This window comes from Gymnoscopelus braueri (assembly GCF_963280865.1).
Source record: "Gymnoscopelus braueri genome assembly, chromosome: 15".
NCBI lineage: Eukaryota > Metazoa > Chordata > Actinopteri > Myctophiformes > Myctophidae > Gymnoscopelus > Gymnoscopelus braueri.
This window is the reverse complement of record NC_137620.1, coordinates 8388067-8409505: the sequence shown is the minus strand read 5'-3', so window position 1 is coordinate 8409505 and position 21439 is coordinate 8388067. Positions and strand designations below refer to the sequence as shown.

Genomic DNA, 21439 nt, shown 5'->3' with positions numbered 1-21439 from the left:
CATTTCTTTAATTAGTAGATCTTCCATTTTTATTTTTTGTTTTTGTTTCCATACAGATCAGTCCAACAAGGTGGAGAGAGACAATTACAACCAATTGCAAGCCAGGAACACCAACCTGACTGAAGACCGAGAACAGTTACAGACCAATTTTAACCGACTTAAGACCAGTTTTCACCAATTGCAGACCAGGCATAATAGCCCAGATGAACAGAAAGATCAGCTACAGACCAGTTATAACCAGTTACAGAACAGACATAACCAACTGACTCAACAGAAAAAACAGCTACAGACCAGTTTTAACCAGTTAGAGACCGGATATAACCTACTGACTAAACAAAAAGGCCAGTTACAGAGCAGTTCTGTCCGCCAGTTACAGACTAGGTTTGATCAGTTACAGACCAGACATAACAACTTGACTAAAGAGCGAGATGACATGAAGATGAGGCTCTGTGGTGAGTGAGACGTCACTGTTTTTGTTCATTAATTTGTCATTGCTTTGAGGGAGAGAAAAAAACAGTGTCCAACTTTATTGTTTTATTGTTAGAATCACCTGGATGGCAGAAGTTTGACAGAGGTTGTTATTACATCTCTACTGGGACTAAAAACTGGGAGGACAGCAGACAGTGGTGTAGAGACAGACAATCAGACCTGATTGTCATAAAGAGCAAAGCAAAACAGGTAGGGTTGTGTGTGTGTGTGTGTGTGTGTGTGTGTGTGTGTGTGTGTGTGTGTGTGTGTGTGTGTGTGTGTGTGTGTGTGTGTGTGTGTGTGTGTGTGTGTGAGTGTGTGTGTGTGTGTGTGCGTGTGCGTGTGCGTGTGCGTGTGCATGTGCATGTGCATGTGCATGTGCATGTGCATGTGTTTGTTTGTATGCGTTAGCGTCCATGTACAGTATGCGTTAGTGTATTTGTGCACGTGCGCTGGTGGGCATGCGTGTGCGCGCGCGTGCCTGTGTGTGTGTGTGTGTGTGTGTGTGTGTGCCTATATATGTGTGTGTGTGTGTGTGTGTGTGTGTGTGTGTGTGTGTGTGTGTGTGTGTGTGTGTGTGTGTGTGTGTGCGTGCGTGCATGTTTGTATGTTTGCATGTGTGCATGGCTTCATGCATGTGCGCACACACATGTGTGTGTTATTCCACTTTGTGGAGACACACATCTATTGTACAGTTTGTACATCAGTAACCATCAGCTTTTCTGTCCAGGACTTTGTTGCCGGTTTGAACAAGAGAGTGTGGCTGGGTTTGACCGACAGAGACAATGAAGATGTATTCCAGTGGGTAGATGGAACACCGCTGACCACACCAACGTAAGACTTATCATCTTCTTACCTTCATTCTTTTAAAGGGTATTCAAATGTTTACAAATCTACTACACTGTCACTAAGTCATCTGTGTCTACTTCAGTTAATTTGCATCTAATATCTAGAACAGTGGTTCTCAAAGGGTGTGTCGAAGCACACTGATGTGTCATGAGCAGTGTTGGGCAGTAAGGCGTTACATATCAATATATTACTGTAATATTATTACTTTCACCAGTAACCAGTAGTGTAATTTTAATATTATTACATTACTGATCCAAGTAACCTTGCGTTACCAGGTCCGGATTAACTACGACCCGTTTCAGTGCCTCCGAAACGGGCCGTGCCCGTGAGGCCATGCCTGTGCATGTCTTCACTGTATGGGTTGTATTTTGTCTGAGCTGCGGTGGGTCTGTGTCCAGCTGCGTAGAGCAGCCCAGACCCAGAGCCATGGAGCAGCCCTTTCAAGGAACTAGGAGGTCACATGCACAAATAGAACAGATACAAGCTATCAACAATTTGCGATGCTACATATTATTAGCTTGTAGATCTGTTCTTTTTAAGCATGCACCAGTCCAGCGTGCAACGTTATTGATGAATTGAGTACAATGGACCACAATAGAAACAAGCCCCCTGGGGCTTTATGTGTTATCCTTTTAACATAACCTTTGTTAATAAATAATTAATTCAATCAATCAGTGACGCAGCCTATGTGCAGGTCTGGGGATATATGGTCTGCATGGGGCAGGTCAGTGTGTGGCTCAAAAATGAAGCATGCATAATGCATAGTACACACATACAGGAATACTTTCAACATTTGGAAGTATCGTCATTATGTTGAGTTTATTTCAGTCAAAGATACAAACATAGCTGTCCATTATAAACTTTCTGCAGACATGTTTGAGAGGCTTCATTGTGTTTAGTGCTGCTTTTAGGACGTTTTTGACTCCTCCTGTAAGGATAATTAATTCTTAGCTGTCTGGCAGAAACCTTGTATCTCCATATTTTGACTATTTCTGACGAATAGCAGATTTACAAGCCCAAGGCTTGTAGATTGTTTTTCAAATAATAATGAAAAAGGATTGGTTTTGGACACCCGGGCTTCCACCCGACAGCAACGATATGGAATATGAAGAAAAACAGTAAAAGTAATAAGTAATATAATATGTACGTAATATAAAGGCCAACACACACAGCCACCGAACGGCGAGCGTCAAAATAGCCACCCCCGTTATTTTCAATCAACCTATCCCACACCGGCGCAGGCACGCACGCGTTCACGCCTCGCCCGGCACTCCGATACGGCGCTGTTCTATTTCCAGGCGTCGCCACGTATGAAAATAATAAAAAAAATATATTAACACAACTGTTAATGTATTAATTTAAACTACTGCTTATAGGGAGGGATGGTTCAATATTTTGTGAGTCCACGTGTTATTTATGGTATTTAGGCTATCAATAAATCATTTCTTTTTTGCAATTAGCCTATAACTACAGCCATCATTTAGATTATAGTACTTCAAAGCCATAATGTTTAAAAAAACAAGAGGCTGTTATTTAAAGTAAGCGTGTGTTTACTTGACAATGTCACGTTCATGGTTAAAATGAATTGTTGTTTACTGTGTTGATGAAACTCGGCGAGGCGACAGGCTGACTTTAATCGTTATGCTGAAATCCTGTGTCCCACATGACTGCAAGGGGCTGCACATGTTTGGCCATAAAGACCCCAATGTTTTAGTTATGAGTTTGATCTGTCTGATAATATTATCTGCTTGAAGACGCTGTTTAAATGCTATGGGGAGGTGTTCTTTCCTACCCGACTCTCTCCTCCTTACTCTGTCATCAGACACTGGGAGGATTTCTGCATAAAATGGTAGCTTATATTGAAATGTGTTAGTTGGCTGATTGCAAACAGTCAACGTTTTATCGTCGTCTTGTCTTGTCATTGTCGTCACCGTCATATAATACTTATTATATTAATATAGTAAGTGAATCCATAAAGTCTAATGATGGTGTCTTTTGCCAATCATGCTTGAATCGCGTCGCATCGGGTGATTTAATTTAATGACAGACGTATGTGTGATATAGTATAAACTTTACACAACATATGCTCTGCACTGTTTTCTAGTAGCCTATCTAGTTAGTTGTCTCATCCAACATCACACTCCTAGCAGCACACAAAGTGCACACACACACTCAGACGTGCACTCGCATCAACGTGCACAGTCTCTCGACCCATAGGCCTACACCCCTCTCCCTTTAGGAAAAGAGTAGGCTACTGTAGGTTTTATTTTGAACGTTTTGAATTTTCTCTTTTGGTAAACATGAATGGTTTAGAATATTTGTAAAGGCAGTTAAACAAAAACAAAAAACATATTATTATTAAATAATAATAATAATAATAATAATAATAATAATAATAATAATAATAATAATAATAATAATAGGCTAATAACTGGCTTCATGTTAATATCCCTACGACATGTAAATGTGTAGCTATCTTAAAATGAATAGGTTATACATAGTGTAATTGCTAGGGTAATAAGATAAGGTACAGTAGACCTTTATTATAAATGTGAACCTAATGACTAATGAACTGAACTAGAGAAAAGTCATACATAAAAACGGAGCTTATCCTTCACTACCAGATGCATATTGGATGTTATGTTGGGTGTTTTCACCCCTATACCTACCATATCAAATCACAATGCTAGGCTACATGATAATACCTTTCAGTTTTTATGATACTGTAGAAGTAGAATACCATTTTGAAGCTTTGCTACTAGTTTGGTATAAATGATACCATAGTCTAGTAGGTTTATCTAACCAGTTATATAATCACCTACTAGTTATATGCAGTTAGCAAACAACTGGTAGCCCAACAACTGTTACATTGATCTGCTGCTTAAAAATATATATATATATATTTCACTGCTCAGATAATTAGGCCTACTGTACGTTTTGAAGTTATTAAATACAAAATGAATGAAATAACTCCCATATCGTCCTGCAGCACGCCTACCCCTCTAGTGCAGTGGTTTTCAACCCTTTTCATATCAAGGTCCATTATTTATTTTACATTTGAGCCACGGACCACCATTTGATGAGATTTAGACTCTCAGACCAAAGACTTACATTTTGTTATAGTTGGATAAGATTTTGTCCTCAATTCCGTCCATGCTGTATTGATGTTGTTCCATAGTAGAGACAACAGGCAAACGTTGATCAAAAATAAATTCTTCTACATTTTCTATTTGTGTAGACTTCTTGTAAATTAAGTAATGCAGATGTTTAACAATAATTTAACTCTGAGAGTTTAAAATGAAACCAAATGGACCTGTAAGGGTCCATTTGGTTTCATTTTACACGTTCAAGAGTTAAATACTAATAAGGGTGCATTTGGTTACCAACTCTCCATCATTTAGCTGGGGACCACCTGGAACCCCTTCAAGGACCACTGGTGGTCCCTGGACCACTGGTTGAGAACCACTGCTCTAGTGCATCAGTATTCCCAACAGTGCCATCTACTGGCTTGAAATAGTCAGGACACAGCAAATTCCTGCAGAGCAAGGCACTTCACGCGCATCAATAGGCTACTGCTCCGCTGCGCTCTATGCGCAGCCTGTTTGATACCAACTAATAACTTCTATAATTACTAAGGAATAATAAGTAACTAGTAATGTATTACTATTCCTGAGTAATTATAACCAACACTGGTCATGAGATCCAGGTGAACCTTGACATTTTTATTAGTGAAATATATGAAATATATACAAATAGGCTAATTATAATCTTTATTTTATTTTATTTACTATATCAGTACTTTGTGTGCACTCATTTCTCAATCCTAAAATAAATATTTTAACTATTTATTCATTCATTCATCCATTTATCCCACACATTTTCAAAAGTGGCAAAAATATCGATCTACAAGCTTACAACACATTGCAATGCAACTTGTTGTGAGCTTGTAGATCGGCTAATTTAGCAACGGATACGTTTGTAAACCACTGAATATAAAATGAGGTGATGATTAAAATACGAACGTGAAGTGAAAAAACATCCTTGTAAAAGTATTGTACTAATTATGTTCCTACTTCTACAGGTACTGGCACGCTGGTGCAAATACTGAACGACAAGCAGAATCAGACTGTGTTGAGTATTATGATGGGTCTGTTAACAGTCCAAAAACAGGATGGAACGATGCAGGGTGTTCTACCAATATCGTCAACTGGATCTGTGAAAGAGCTCTGTGCTGAAACCATCATGTTCCCATTCCCAATGTATCAGCTAGCTGGTAATTGGTACAGCTACATGATGTCTATGATTGCATTTGGTAGTTTGTGTGTTTGCTTTGGTTTGTCTGCCTTGCAATTCTACCCAATATGCACTGTAGACATTATATTACAATTCATCATATTTTCATTATTTAGTTAAAGGGAGCCTATAGAATGTTAATAACATTAATCTAACAGCCATCTGTTCCATTTTAATACCATGTTTCATGTAGATTCATATAATGTTTGTTCTGTTGTATTCTTAAAACAGTGCAAGAGAAGTTCTGCATTTATTTCTCACCAATATTAAGCATTTTATTTCATTTTATTTGCCATTTAACTTTCTTATTGATTGATTATGTGCTTTGCATAACTTAAAGGAGTAGTTCACCCAAAAATTAGTTATTGTCTCCGCCAGGCGACCCTGTCCGTCCGTCAGTGTGTCCGTGTGTCCGTCCGTCCGTCCGTCCGTGTGTCCGTCTGTGAACAGCTAATCTCCGGCACAGATAGCCCAGCCGCTGCGAAACTGTGCACACACATTCCCTGGGTGCCAAAGCCAAACCTCTGCCCCGAATTTTTCAGATTGGCCTGTTATAGTGCCACCAGGAGGCCGATTTGTGCAAAACACATTTTTGGATATCACTCCTACAGATTTTGTCCAAACCTCACGCAAATCGGTACACAGTATCTCTATAGATCAACATGGATCTGTCCGATTTTCCATATTCTATCCTGATTGGCTAAAATTGACTTCCAAAGTTTGCAGGATTGGTTTGTTTTGAACAAAATGCCTCAAATCATCAACGCAGCATGCGATTTCCGTGAAGTTTTGTGTGCACCTTCCCACTAGGCCGAGGAAGAAATGCCACCCTTTTCACATTGGCCTGTTATAGCGCCACCAGCAGGTCTACTTTAGCAAAACACATTTTTGGAACCAAAAGCCTCAAATCATGAATGCAGTGTCCGATTGAAAGGCCTAAGAAGAAATAGCACCCTTTTCACATTGGCGTATTATAGCGCCACCAGGAGGCCACAATAACCTACCTGACCTGGCGGAGACCTGTGCTCCGAGGAGCACTTTTTCTAGTTTTCGTTTTTGTCGCATTCCTGAGCCAATAATTTGATTACCAGCGGAGTCTCAAAGAGTCTCCATCGAGTCTCCTATTGACTGATGACCCAGTCATCAAATTATTGGCTCAATTGTGTGATAAAAACAAAAACATCTCCATGAATCAAGGCTTCATGGGGTGTGTAATTGATAGAAATTAAGTCATTTTTTGGGTAAACTACTCCTTTAAGCCCTATAACTTTGGCTTTTCGAAAAAAGCAGATCTACAAGCTCATCACACTGCGTTGTGAGGTTGTAGATCTGCTACAAGACCAATGAAAACAATTGCCACTAGGGATTTGTGTGTTATCCTTTTAGCATCATTGTAAAATCGTACCACTGTACTATTTGCATATTGTTAATAAAGTAAACAATTAATCAAATGCTATTTATGTAAAGCACTAGCTACACGTTTTGTATTGCAGGTGATACATAAAGTTGTATACAAGTTGCATTATTATTATTATTATTATTATTATTATTATTACCCTTATTATTATTATTATTATTATTACCCTTATTATTATTATTATTATTATTATTATTATTATTATTATTATTATTATTATCATTATAATTTAAGGATGAAACATATTAACTGCCTGTTTAAAAAAGTTCTAAACCATTACTGTTTCCCAAAAGAGACAATTCAAAACGTTCATAATAAAAACCTACAGTAGCCACCTCTTTTCCAAAAGGGAGAGGGGTGCAGGCCTATGGGTCGGGGGGCCGTGCACCTTGGTGTGAGTGCACGTCTGGTTGTGTGCACACTTTGTGTGCTGATTGATTGATTGATGTACTTTATTTAGTAAGACATGAGAACAACAGTACATGGAAGTACAAATTCACAATACCAGGTCTACTAAACTGGAAGACTCATAAAGCACTAAGCTGCCTATGCAGGCAGTTGTTTAATTTTATGATTTGATCCTCCATTTGCCGCCTGTGTGTGTTGGCCTTTATAATACCAAGTCCAAAACCATTCCTTTTTCATTATTATTTAAAAAACATTTTGAAAAATAACCAATCCACAAGCAACACATCAAATGCGTTGTGAGCTTCTAGATCTGCTATTTTCACTACTTTTGTGCGACACTCTTGTGTAATGAAGTAGGGCATTAATTTACAAAAAAATACATAAAAGGTACAAATATGGAGAATCAAGGTTTCTGCCAGACAGCTAAGAATTAAATATCCTTACAGGAGGAGGAAAAAATCTACCAAAAAGCAATACTAAACACAATGTTTTTGAGCCTCGCACGGACCAGCCCCAGACCTGCACATAGGCCGCGTCATTGATTGATTGAATCATTTATTAACACGATTGTGTATAGTACAGGTAGTAAAGTTAAAGGTCATGTTAAAAGGATAACACAAAAAGCCCCATGGGGGCTTGTTTCCATTGTGGTCCATTGCACTCAATTCATCACGACCCGTTTCGGGAAGTAGACACAGATGTCTTGTGACAGTGTAGTAGAAAGTAAAATGTAGAATATAGCTGCAAGCAGCGATAATACGGGGCCAGGGATTGCAGAGAGAAGAAAGAAAGAAGCAATGATAAGTAATATGCACAATAAGCCATAGAAACATAGAAGACTGAACTTGAGAGAAAGAAGACCATGCAATTAACAAATGAGCATTGTAAACCCTCACTAACCCTAATCTCAGTAAAAGTATGCCTTCCCCTAACCTCAAGAAACACTATGTGTAAACCTAAGAATGCCAAATCATGATCACCCCAACACATCGTCGGGGACAAGGATCGAACCGGTGATCTTCGGACTCATAGGCTTCCTTTCGTCTCATTGAGCTAGAGATATGATAATCCTGGTAGTGTCTGTTGATATATATAAGTCTTTCCGTCCCTGACGGACCAGGCCTTTGTTTTGCTAACTGCTCTAGATCACTGGTTCCATAACCATCTACCGATAGAGAAATTGTACGTCTCCTCAGAACCGAAACTGGTGAAAGTAGCCGATCTACAAGAAAAAAAATGTTGCTATCTGAAAAGTTGTGTGATTGTAGATCGGCTATTTTCACAATGAAGTATGTCACACATTGTAAAAACGTATTCTCAAATAAGCATTTCATGTTATCTTTAATAATTGCACATGCATTATTTGATGCAGTCATGTTTTGTGCGGTGCAATTGAAAAGTGGAATGACCCACAGACAGACAGACAGACAGACAGACAGACAGAGTGAGAGAGACAGACAGACAGACAGAGTGAGAGAGAGAGAGAGAGAGAGACAGACAGACAGAGTGAGAGAGAGACAGACAGACAGACAGACAGACAGACAGACAGACAGACAGACAGACAGACAGACAGACAGACAGACAGACAGACAGACAAAGAAGCAAGTGCAATAATAGCACAATACGACATGGAAACGGAAAAGATTGTAATTGAGATAAAGCAAATGATTGCAACAGGTGAAACTACTTTTCAGCTCAACCCAGCTGAGGTGGACATACATAGGACGCAGGGGGGTAATCCCAGGTAAAGAACCTCACTCATGGACAACTCAACCTATTGCCATTGACAGGAATCGAACTCTCGTTCTTCGAACTCACAGGCTGAGACACGACCTGTAGTGCTATAGTTTCGTCCAGGCTGAAGTTGTCTGTTGAAGACCATACATTTTTGCCTTCTGTCATAAACCAACCCCCTGTTTCACTAACACTAAGATCACTCATTCAAAAAACATTTACCAATGAAGAAATTGTACGTCTCCTCGGAACCAAAACTAGTGAAAGTAGCCGATCTACAAGCTCACAAAACATGAAAAGTTGTGAGATTGTAGATCGGCTATTTTCACAATGAAGTATGTTATACATTGAAAAAACATACTCTCGTTGCTATCTGAAAAGTTGTGAGATTGTAGATCAGCTATTTTCACAATGAAGTATGTCATACATTGAAAAAACATACTGTCAAATAAGCATTTCAGGTTATCTTTAACAATTGCACATGTATTAATTGACACAATCATATAGTTTGCAATGCAACTTTAATAAAGTCTGCATCAAGTGAAACTTGAACTGGCGATTTTCAGGTTGTGAGGCACACGTTTAAGCGAGAAGCCATTGGACCAACAGACAAGAACCTGTGAAAAAGGAGATCACACAGATGATACAGTTTCACGCAAATAGCTGAAAAATCCTGGGTTCAAGTGTTTTTCAAACTGCTCAAAATTGCGGACAATCTAAGGGCGGAGCTTACTGGTCAACGTGATAGATGTGTTCCTCATGAGTCAAGGCACATGTGTAAGCAGGTTTAATGGCTGTCGGCCAAACGAGGCATGAGTTTTGCCTGTTTAAAGTTTGCATTTTCAAAAAATTGCTGTAGTGCCCCCGTTTGACCAATTGGAGTAAGATTGGTTTCAGTGATATTTGGAATGACCCTCTACATTATTGCATTTTTTCAAAGAAATGTGAGTCTGCGTGTATGTGTTAGGGGCAGATGAATAATTGTCATAAAACTGCAATATTCATTGGCTCATTAAAGCTTCATTTTTTCACTTAGGAAAAATCTGCTCCCTATTTTATGTCAGCATAGGTCCAAAGCTCATGTGTAAAAAGTTTCGTGCAAATTGCTCAAAAATCCCAGGATTCCATAGATTTGAACTGTTTTTCATATAATTCAAAATGGTGGGAGATTTAAAGGTCAGAGGTCAAAAGTCAGAGGGTGAAAGTTGTTCATCATGAGTAGACGCATGTGTGTATGGAAGTTTCATGGCTGTAGGTCAAAAAGGGCATGAGTTGTACCTGTTCAAAGTTGGCATTTTCAATTGAGTGCTATAGCGCCACCTTTTGACAAAAGATTGTGAGATTTATTTCTTGATAGTATTTCATGACCATCTACCATATGGCCGTAAAAGCGTATGCACGGTTCAGCCAGAACTGCGAAAAGTGGCAGAAGAAGAAAAACTAATGCCAATATCAAAACGGAGCCATGCTGGAAGCCTGGCCCCGTAATAAAATAGATGTCCTCCATATTGTCCTGTTTACAGACATATTATTGATTAGTGCAGTAATATACAGTATAATTGTTACATTATAGAGTCAAGCCGCATTTAAGCAAGTAGATAAAAGACAAAGACACGTATCTGTTCTGGATGGCTGTGGCCATTGCAAGGAGTATTGGCTCATCAGCATTAACCAATCAGCTAATTTCCCAGGTGGCAGTTAGTGCTAGATTGGATAGGTTGGAGAGAGGGCGAGTCTCTCAAGCCTCTCCTGAAAAGGTGATATTCTGTATTCCTTCAAGGCAAGGGAAGGCAAGGTGTGTATAGCACATTGCAACAATGCAATTAAATGTGCTTTACAAAAAAACATTAAGCAAAAGAAACGCATAATAGAACTAGAAAAAGTGCTCTAGGTCTCCGCCAGGTCAGGTAGGTTATTGTGGGCCAGCAATGTTCAGAATTTGCCAATCAGGATGGAATATGAAAAATCGGACGGAACCATCTTGATCACTTGACTATAGAGACATTGGCCCTCATTTATCAATGGAGCGTAAAAAACGGATTATATTTTTCCATAAATTCGGCCGTACACCAACGTCAAAGTCACACAAAGTCACATTTATGAAGCGATCCTATACAGCCAATCCTAGCGTACATTTGGTCGGAGCTTTGATAAATCTCACGTCTGAAAACGACCGTCATTTAAATAACACGGCCTTAAATATTCTCAAAACGCCCTGATTTTACGACATGAAGAACCAGAATACGACCAAACAAAGCATGAAGTTTCCCTTGCTCGCCTCGCTCCCTTTCATGTACGCGTCTGACGCATACACACATGCACGCACGCACGCACGCACGCACGCACGCACGCACGCACGCACGCACGCACGCACGCACGCACGCACGCACGCACGCACGCACGCACGCACACGCACACGCACCCACACACACACACACACACACACACACACACACACACACACACACACACACACACACACACACGCACCTACTTGCAAGCCCAAGACAAGTGTAGCATTGGCACTCTGTGGAAACAGCAGTCTTGTCAGCAGGCATGTATTCCATGATGGTACAATCTTTGTCAAGTAGCCTACATGAATGACACCAATCTCATCGTCATAAACATATCATACATACGTATATTAATTTACAGTAACCCATTACGAGCAGTACGCGGTGCGCGTTCTAGTTACACTAAAATAAAACAATGTATTCCCTCTTGAGTCACACGGGCTGCCGTGACGCCACGTTAAATGAGAGATAGCAGACAAGGCAGTGAATAACCTGAACGTTTATGGAGTGATCATTGATGAATGAATTATAAACATTAATGGATGAAGGCTGGTGTGTGTTTGGAGGGTTAAATGCCTGATCTCCCGCGGTGGCCCAAATGAATCCACAGCATGAAGAATAACCTACACTGGTCAAAGGTTTGGGGTCGGGTTTATATCCTCAACCCAGCCCAGGTTGTATAACTCCATATAGGACACGCTACTGTAAGTTTGGAGACCACGCTGTCCATGAAAAGATTACAGCGGCGCGGCTGTGCCAGTCCCGACTCCCGAAAATGTTCACGCATAAGCGCTTGTATATTTTGAAAATACCAGATCTACAAGCTCACAACGCGTCGTGATGCGACCCGTTGTGAGCTTGTAGATCTGCTACTTTTCAAATAGCCAATGCAGCCAGATCTGCAAGCTTAACCGAATAACTGTTAAAGCAGTTTGTTTAAATGAGTTTATAAAATGTTATCTTTTAACAGGGATTATTTATTAGTGTGATATATATATACATTTTGGAGTGGATACATGTGTCCAGATGCCTGTCAGATGGTGAGACAATGCTGCTCCGCAGGTCTACAATGGAACAAACGGGTGTAGCCAAAGTCTACAACTGCTCCCGACCAGACGTGAGATTTGAGTGGGCCGTACGCTGAAGCCAAAGTCTGGATATATTGATAAATGCCGAAAGTTGTGGTGATCTCGCCGTACGCCCATTGTTTGGTCTAATTTGGTCTACTTTGATAAATGAGGGCCAGTGTGTACCGATTTACATGATGTGTTTGTAAAAATTGCCGTAATGTCAAATAAATGTTCTACGTTATCACCACTTGATTATTTCAGTGATGTTGCTAACTGTATGACCACCCAGAACACGGGGAAAATGAACCTGCTGCCCCCAGAGTCAGAGAGACATCTCAGGGCAGCGGCCCAGGATCTTGCTGCTTGAGATCTGGTGCACGACGGCTCGCACCATCTCCTATCTGGCGCCCCTGACAGTCATCCTGTCCTTCCTACAGGACCTGATGGATAGAGGACGGGCGTTCGCCACCCAAAAGGTTTATGATGGTTCCCATATTTGGGAACCATCAACCTTCGGATTGACAGGCTGCAACACTACCAATAGTGCTATAGCTTTGTCCAGGCTCAGGTTGTCTGTTGAACATAAAAGTGAACCAGTGAAAGCAGCCGATCTACAAGCTCAGAAACACGTTGCTATCTGAAAAGTTGTGAGATTGTAGATCGGCTATTTTCACAATGAAGTTTGTCATATATTGCAAAAACATACTCTCTCCAAGAAGCATTTCATGTTACCTTTAACAGTTGCACATGCATTAATTGATACAGTCATGTTTTGTGCGATACAATTGAAAAGTAGCCAGCAAGAGGTGAGGCTTGAACCGGCGACACTGCGATCCAGAGGCTGATGCTGAAGCGAGACGCCATTGGACCAACAGTCCAGAACCAGTGAAAAAAATGTTCACACTAACGCTAACAATAAGATCACTCATTCACAAACCATTTACCAATAGAGAAATTGTATGTCTCCTCGAAACCAGTGAAAGCAGCCGATCTACAAGCTCACAAAACGTTGCTATCTGAAAAGTTGTGAGATTGTAGATCGGCTGTTTTCACAATGAAGTACGTCATACATTGAAAAAACATACTCTCAAATAAGCATTTCATGTTATCTTCACCGTTTGCACATGTATTCATTGATACAGTCATGTTTTTCGCAATTCAACTTAATAGAGTCTGCATCAAGTGAGGCTTGAACCGGCAACGTTGCGGTCATGAGGCACTCGCTTAAGCGAGAAGCCATTGGATGAACAAAAAAGACCCACGAAAAAAGAGATCAGACAGATGATACAGTTTCACGCAAATAGCTGGAAAATCCTGGGTTTAAGTGTTTTTCAAACTGCTCCAAATTGCGGGCAATCTAAGGGCGGAGCTTACTGGTCAACGTGATACATGTGTTCCTCATGAGTCAAGGCACATGTGTAAGCAGGTTTAATGGCTGTCGGCCAAACGAGGCATGACTTTTGCCTGTTTAAAGTTTCCATTTTCAAAAAATCGCTATAGCGCCCCCCTTTGACCAATTGGAGTAAGATAGGTTTCAGTGATATTTGGAATGACCCTCAACATTACCGCAAAGTTTCAAAGAAATGTGAGTCTGCATGTATGTGTTAGGGGCAGATGAATAATTGTCATAAAACTGCAATATTCATTGGCTCATTAAAGCTTCATTTTTTCACTTATGGAAAATCTTTTGCACATGTTTGTCGGCATAGGTCCAAAGTTCATGTGTAAAACGTTTCGTGCAGATTACTCAAAAATCCCAGGAGGAGATAGGTTTTAACTGTTTTTCATATAATTCAAAATGGTGGGAGATCTAAAGGTCAGAGGTCAAAAGTCAGAGTGTGAAAGTTGTTGATCATGAGTAGATGCATAAGTATATTGAAGTTTCATGGCTGTAGGTCAAACAGGGCATGAGTTGTACCTGTTCAAAGTTGGCATTTTGCTATAGCGCCACCTTTTGACGAAAGATTTTGAGAATTATTTCTTGATAGTTTTTCATGACCATCTACCATATGGCCAAGTTTCGTAAAAAGCGTATGCACGGTTCAGCCAGAACTGCGAAAAGTGGCAGAAGAAAAAAGAGGGGAACATTAAGACAGGTCCAGAGCTGAGCTCTGGCCCCGTAAATATAGCTGCAAGCAGCGATAAGCGGGGCCAGGGAATAGAGAGAGAGAGAGAGAGAGAGAGAGAGAGAGAGAGAGAGAGAGAGAGAGGGAGAGGGAGAGGGAGAGAGAGGGAGAGAGAGGGAGAGAGAGGGAGAGAGAAAGAGAAAGAGAGAGAGAAAGAGAGAGAGAGAGAGAGAGATAGAGAGAGAGAGAGAGACGGAATAGATTGAAGAGATAGAGAGAGCGACGGAATAGATTGAAGAGAGAGAGAGATAAACGGAATAGATTGAAGAGAAAGAGAGAGAGAGAGAAACGGAATAGATTGAAGAGAAAGAGAGAGAGAGAAACGGAATAGATTGAAGAGAAAGAGAGAGAGAGAGAGAGAGAGAATCGGAATAGATTGAAGAGAGAGAGAGAGAGAGAGAGAGAAACGGAATAGATTGAAGAGAAAGAGAGAGAGAGAGAAACTGAATAGATTGAAGAGAAAGAGAGAGAGAGACTTGGAAAAGGAATAGATTGAAGAGAGAGAGAGAGACATGGAAACGGAATAGATTGAAGAGAGACATGGAAACGGAATAGATTGAAGAGAGAGAGAGAGAGACATGGAAACATATTAGACTGAAGAGAGAGAGAGATGGAAGCAGAACGGATTGAATGGACATCTCAACCTATTGCCATTAACAGGAATCGAACCCTCAACCTTTGGATTAACAGGCTGCAACACTACCTATAGTGCTATAGCTTTGTACAGATTGAGGATGTCTGTTGAAGATAAAAGTGAACCAGTGAAAGCAGCCGACCTACAAGCTCAGAAACACGTTGCTATCTGAAAAGTTGTGAGATTGTAGATCGGAGAGAGAGAGAGAGAGACAGACATGGAAACGGAATAGATAAGGATAATTCCTTTAACAGGTCTGTTCATGAAAGTCCTTGCGGTCTTGTTTCCAATGAGGGCCTGTGAGCAATTAGGGGTTAAGAGTCTTGCTCAGGGACACATTTCATTTGCTGGCCTGGCCTGGAATCGTACCTGGGGCAACTAGGGCCTCTGGCTCCCTAGGCTGGCTCACTAACCACTCAGCTATGGCCACCCCTCAAAAGAGAGAGAGAGAGAGAGAGAGAGAGACAGACATGGAAACGGAATAGATTGAAGAGGGAGACATGGAAACGGAATAGATTGAAGAGAGAGAGAGAGAGAGAGAGAGAGAGAGAGAGAGAGAGAGACATGGAAACAGAATAGATTGAAGAGAGAGAGAGACATGGAAACATAATAGATTGAAGAGAGAGAGAGAGATGGAAGCAGAATGGATTGATTGGACATCTCAACCTATTGCCATTAACAGGAATCGAACGCTCAACCTTCGGATTGACGGGCTGCAACATTACCTATAGTGCTATAGCTTTGACCAGGCTGAGGTTGTCTGTTGAAGATAAAAGTGAACCAGTGAAAGCAGCCAATCTACAAACTCAGAAACACGTTGCTATCTGAAAAGTTTTGAGATTGTAGATCGGCTATTTTCAGAATGAAGTATGTCATACATTGCAAAAACATACCCTCTCAAATAAGTATTTCAGGTTGTGTTTAACAATTGCGCATGTATTAATTGACACAATCATGTTGTGTGCAACTTTAATGAAGTCCGCATCAAGTGAGGCTTGAACTGGCAACCTTCAGGTTGTGAGGCACACGTTTAAGGGAGAAGCCATTGGACCAACAGACAAGAACCTGTGAAAAAGGAGATCGCACAGATGATACAGTTTCACGCAAATAGCTGAAAAATCCTGCGTTTAAGTGTTTTTCAAACTGCTCAAAATTGCGGACAATCTAAGGGGGGAGCTTACTGGTCAACGTGATACATGTGTTCCTCATGAGTCAAGGCACATGTGTAAGCAGGTTTAATGGCTGTCGGCCAAACGAGGCATGACTTTTGCCTGTTTAAAGTTTGCATTTTAAAAAAATCGCTGTTTGACCAATTGGTGTAAGATTGGTTTCAGTGATATTTGGAATGACCCTCAACATTACCGCAAAGTTTCAAAGAAATGTGAGTCTGCATGTATGTGTTAGGGGCAGATGAATAATTGTCATAAAACTGCAATATTCATTGGCTCATTAAAGCTAATTTTTTTCACTTATGGAAAATCTTTTGCTGCTTGTTTGTCGGCATAGGTCCAAAGTTCATGTGTAAAACGTTTCGTGCAGATTACTAAAAAATCCCAGGAGGAGATAGGTTTTAACTGTTTTTCATATAATTCAAAATGGTGGGAGATCTAAAGGTCAGAGGGTGAAAGTTGTTCAGCATGAGGAGACGCATATGTGTATCCAAGTTTCATGGCTGTAGGTCAAACAGGGCATGAGTTGTACCTGTTCAAAGTTGGCATTTTTCTATAGCGCCACCTTTTGACGAAAGATTGTGAGAATTATTTCTTGATAGTTTTTCATGACCATCTACCATATGGCCAAGTTTCGCAAAAAGCGTATGCACGGTTCAGCCAGAACTGCGAAAAGTGGCAGAAGAAAAAAGAGGGGAACATTAATACAGGTCCAGAGCTGAGCTCTGGCCCCGTAATGATCAGTCTTACGTTGCTGTGGTCAGTGGTGTTCCATCTACCCACTTGAAAGATCCTTCTTCGTCTCTGTCGGTCAAACCCAGCCACACTCTCTTGTTGAAACTGGCAACAAAGTCCTGGGCAGAAAAGCTGCTGGTTACTGATGTACAAACTGAACAATAGATGAACACACACACACACACACACACACACACACACACACACACACACACACACACACACACACACACACACACACACACACACACACACACACACACACACACACACACACACACACACGCACACACACACACACACACACACACACACACATCATCATCATCATCATCATCATCATCATCATCATCGTCATCATGTACCTGTTTTTCTTTGCTCTTTATAACAATCAGGTCTGATAGGTTGTCTTTACACCACTGTCTGCTCTCCCCCCAGGTTTTCCTCTCAGTAGAGATGTAATAACACAGACCTTCACCATAGGTAAATCCACCTGACTCTATCAACAAAACAATAATGTTAGCCCTTATTTCCCCCCTTCTAATTAATGACTAATCATGAAAATCATGATATAACAATGAAGAAAAAACAGTGATGTCTCACTGACCACAGACTCTCCTCTTCAGGCAATCTCGCTCTTCAGTCAGGTTGTCATATTTGTTCTGAAGCTGGTCTTTCTCTTCAATCAGTTGGCTATGTGTGTTTAGAAACTGTCCTATGCCTAGTCTAGTCAGTTGGTTATAACTGGTCTCTAACTGGTTATAATTGGTCTCTAACTGGTTATAACTAGTCTGTAATCTCTCTCTCTCCTCAGTCACGTTCCTACAGTCCTGTTGATCTCGGTCTCGCTCCACCATGTTGGAATGATCTGTGTGGAAACAATATTACGTAAAAAAAATCTAAAATTGTGTAAAGCACATTACTGGATCAATACAGAGGATCAATTTCCTCACAGGGATATGATAAATAGTAATCAAAGTCATAGTAATAAATGGATACTCTTTTACTACTACTACTACTACTACTACTACTACTACTACTATTAATAAATGTAATAATAATAATAATAATAATAATAATAATAATAATAATAATTATTATTATTATTATTGTAATAATAATAATAATAATAATAATAATAATAATAATAATAATAATAATAATAATAATAACTGACTTCATGTTAACATCCCTACGACATGTAAATGTGTAGCTATCTTAAAATGAATAGGTTATACATAGTGTAATTGCTTGGGTAATAAGGTAAGGTACAGTAGACCTTTATTATAAATGTGAACCTAATGACTAGTGAACTGAACTAGAAAAAAGTCATATATAAAAACAGAGCTTATCCTCCACTACCAGATGAATATTGGATGTTATTTTCACCCCTATACTTACAATATCAAATCACAATGCTAGGCTACATGATAATACCTTTCAGTATTCATGCTACTGTAGAAGTAGCCTGCCATTTATATTGTTGTTCATATGGAATACAGCCTGATTGTGAAGCTTTGCTACTAGTTTGGTATAAATGATACCCTAGTCTAGGTATTCCAATTAGATTTACTAGTTATATGCTGTTAGCAAACAACTGGTAGCCCAACAATTGTTACATTGATCTGCTGCTTTTCAGAACATGATCTCACTGCTCAGATTATTAAGTTTTGAAGTTATTAAATACAAAACTCACATATTGTCCTGCAGCACATCTACCCCTCTAGTGCAGTGGTTTTCAACCCTTTTCATATCAAGGTCCATTATTTATTCGGCATTTCAGCTACGGACCAACATTTGATGAGATTTAGCTTCTTAGACCCAAAATTTAGAATATTTTGTTATCGTTGGATAACATTTTGTCCACAATTCCATGCTGTATTGATGTTGGTACCATAGGAGAGATAACAGGCAAACGTTGGTCAAAATCAATTCTTCTACATTCTCTAATTGTGTTAGACTTCTTGTAAATAAAGTAATGCAGATGTTTAACAATCATTTAACTCTTGAGAGAGTAAAATGTCCATTTGGTTTCTACACTCTCAAAAGTTAAAGATCTAATAAGGGTCCGTTTGGTTACCAATTCTCCATCTTTTAGCTGGGGACCTGCTCTAGGACCACCTGTTGAGAACCACTTGTTGATGCTCTAGTGCATCAGCAGTCCCAACAGTGACTTCTACTGGCTTGAAATAATCAAGACACAGCAAACTCCTGCAGCCTCGCGGCACTTCACGCACGTCAATACTGCGTAGCCTGTCTGATACCAACTAATAACTTATTGATACCTCTTGATACCAACTAATAACTTATACAATTACTAAGGAGTAATAAGTAACTAGTCATTTGTTACTATTCCTGCATAATTAGAACCAACTCTGGTCACGAGATCCAGGTGAATTTGGGATTCTGTGGCAATTATTATTATTAGTGAAATATATGAAATATGTACTATATTATTGTATTTACTATATCAGTAGGCCTACTTTGTGTGCACCCATTTCTCAATACTAAAATACATATTTCAACTATTCATTCATTTATCCCAAACATTTTCAAAAGTAGCAAAAATAGCCGATCTACAAGCTTACAACACATTGCAATGCAACATGTTGTGAGCTTGTAGATCGGCTAATTTAGCAATAAATATGTTTGAAAACCACTGAATATAAAATGAGGTGATGATTAAAAACAAACGATTTACAGTGAAAAACGATCCTTGTAAAAGTATTGTATTAATGATATGTTCCTACTTCTCCAGGTACTGGCAGCCTGGTGAGCCTGAACGTGATCATGAACGTAGGGACCCTGAAAAAGGCAGGTACCTTAATACAGAAGAAGACTGTGTTGAGTATTATGATGCATCTCATTCTTCCTCTTCTAGCAGAGGATGGAACGACTTACCGTGTTCTATCAGTACCGACAACTGGATCTGTGAAAGAGCTCTGTGCTGAAACCATCATGTTCACAATGTATCAGTTAGCTGGTGTGTTGGTACAGCTACATGATGGATGTGTTTACATGTGGTAGTTTGTGTGTTTGCTTTGGTTTGTCTGCCTTGCAGTTCTACCCAATATGCACTGTAGACATTATATTACAATTTATATTCATATTTTCATTATTTAGTTAAAGAGCCTATTAAAATGTGAATAACATTAATCTGCTATCTGTTCCATTTTAATACCATGTTTCATGTATATTAATATAATGTTTGTTCTGTTGTATTAAAACAGTGCAAGAGAAGTTATGCATCTATTTCTCACCAGTTTTAAGCATTTTATTTCATTTTATTTGCCATTTAACTTTCTTATTGATTGATTATTTGCTTTACATAACCACTTAAAAGTCCTATTTTATACTTTGGCTATTAGAAAATAGCAGATCTACAAGCTCATCTCAATGTGTTGTGAGGTTGTAGATCTACAGGACCACAATGAAAACAAGCCCCTAGGGATGTTTCTGTTATCCTTTTAGCATCATTGTAAAATCGTACCACTGTACTATTTACAAACTGTTAATAAAGTACTCAATGAATCAAATGCTATTATTATTTTTAGGTTAAGATTTTCCTCTAATATTTTGATGTAAAGCACTAAATACATGTTTTAGATTAAAAGTGATACACAAAGTTATACAAGTTACATTATTAGTATTGTTGTTATTATCATCATCTTCATCATCATCATCATTATTATTGTTATAGGCATTATAAACACATTCATGAGACAATGCTCTCATACAGTATGTTTATAATCATGCAAGACAGCATACATCATATGTTTATGTTAAAAAAATTACTGTTTGTACTAATTTGAGCATTAATCTGTCTTATCATTGAGCTTTGTTAACAATATGGAAATGATAGAAGTACTCTGGCACCACCTTGTGTTGGGTGAATGTTTCACTATTAGATGAAACCGAGTTTAGAAGGTTTATTCAAACAGAAGTTGAACAGTACTTATAGTTTAATAGAACACCTGGTAGGCTGTGCTGAGAGGACATGTTATTGATTATACATAAGCAGTACTTATAGTTTAATAGAACACCTGGTAGGCTGTGCTGAGAGGACATATTATTGATAATACATCATCCTATGTGTCGAAGTGTCCCTGAGCAATACCCCCTCCCCCACTCTAAAAGAAAGAAAGAAAGAAAGAAACCTAATAACTCAAGTGATAGTACATCATTTGTGCTCCCTTTCTTTGAAATAGAGAAAAAAACGGTTATTTGTGTAAAAGGCCTATT

At 39.4% G+C, this 21439-nt stretch overlaps 2 protein-coding genes across 2 annotated transcripts in view; both read left to right on the top strand.

Annotated features, from left to right (window-relative positions):
* The window catches only part of LOC308101765 (uncharacterized protein), an 11515-nt gene extending 4511 nt beyond the window's left edge, over window positions 1-7004 (top strand). The window contains exons 3-6 of the mRNA XM_080451231.1: window positions 57-452; window positions 545-678; window positions 1199-1302; window positions 5399-7004. Of these exons, the coding sequence (XP_080307357.1) occupies window positions 57-452; window positions 545-678; window positions 1199-1302; window positions 5399-5552 (788 nt within the window). The 3' untranslated portion in view covers window positions 5553-7004. The remainder of the gene's footprint in view (window positions 1-56; window positions 453-544; window positions 679-1198; window positions 1303-5398) is intronic.
* Window positions 1-20379, top strand: part of LOC308101768 (CD209 antigen-like protein A) — a 170865-nt gene extending 150486 nt beyond the window's left edge. Inside the window, exon 6 of the mRNA XM_080451238.1 lies at window positions 19956-20379. Within this exon, the coding sequence (XP_080307364.1) occupies window positions 19956-20148 (193 nt within the window). The 3' untranslated portion in view covers window positions 20149-20379. The remainder of the gene's footprint in view (window positions 1-19955) is intronic.
* Window positions 20380-21439: the final 1060 nt, after the last annotated feature.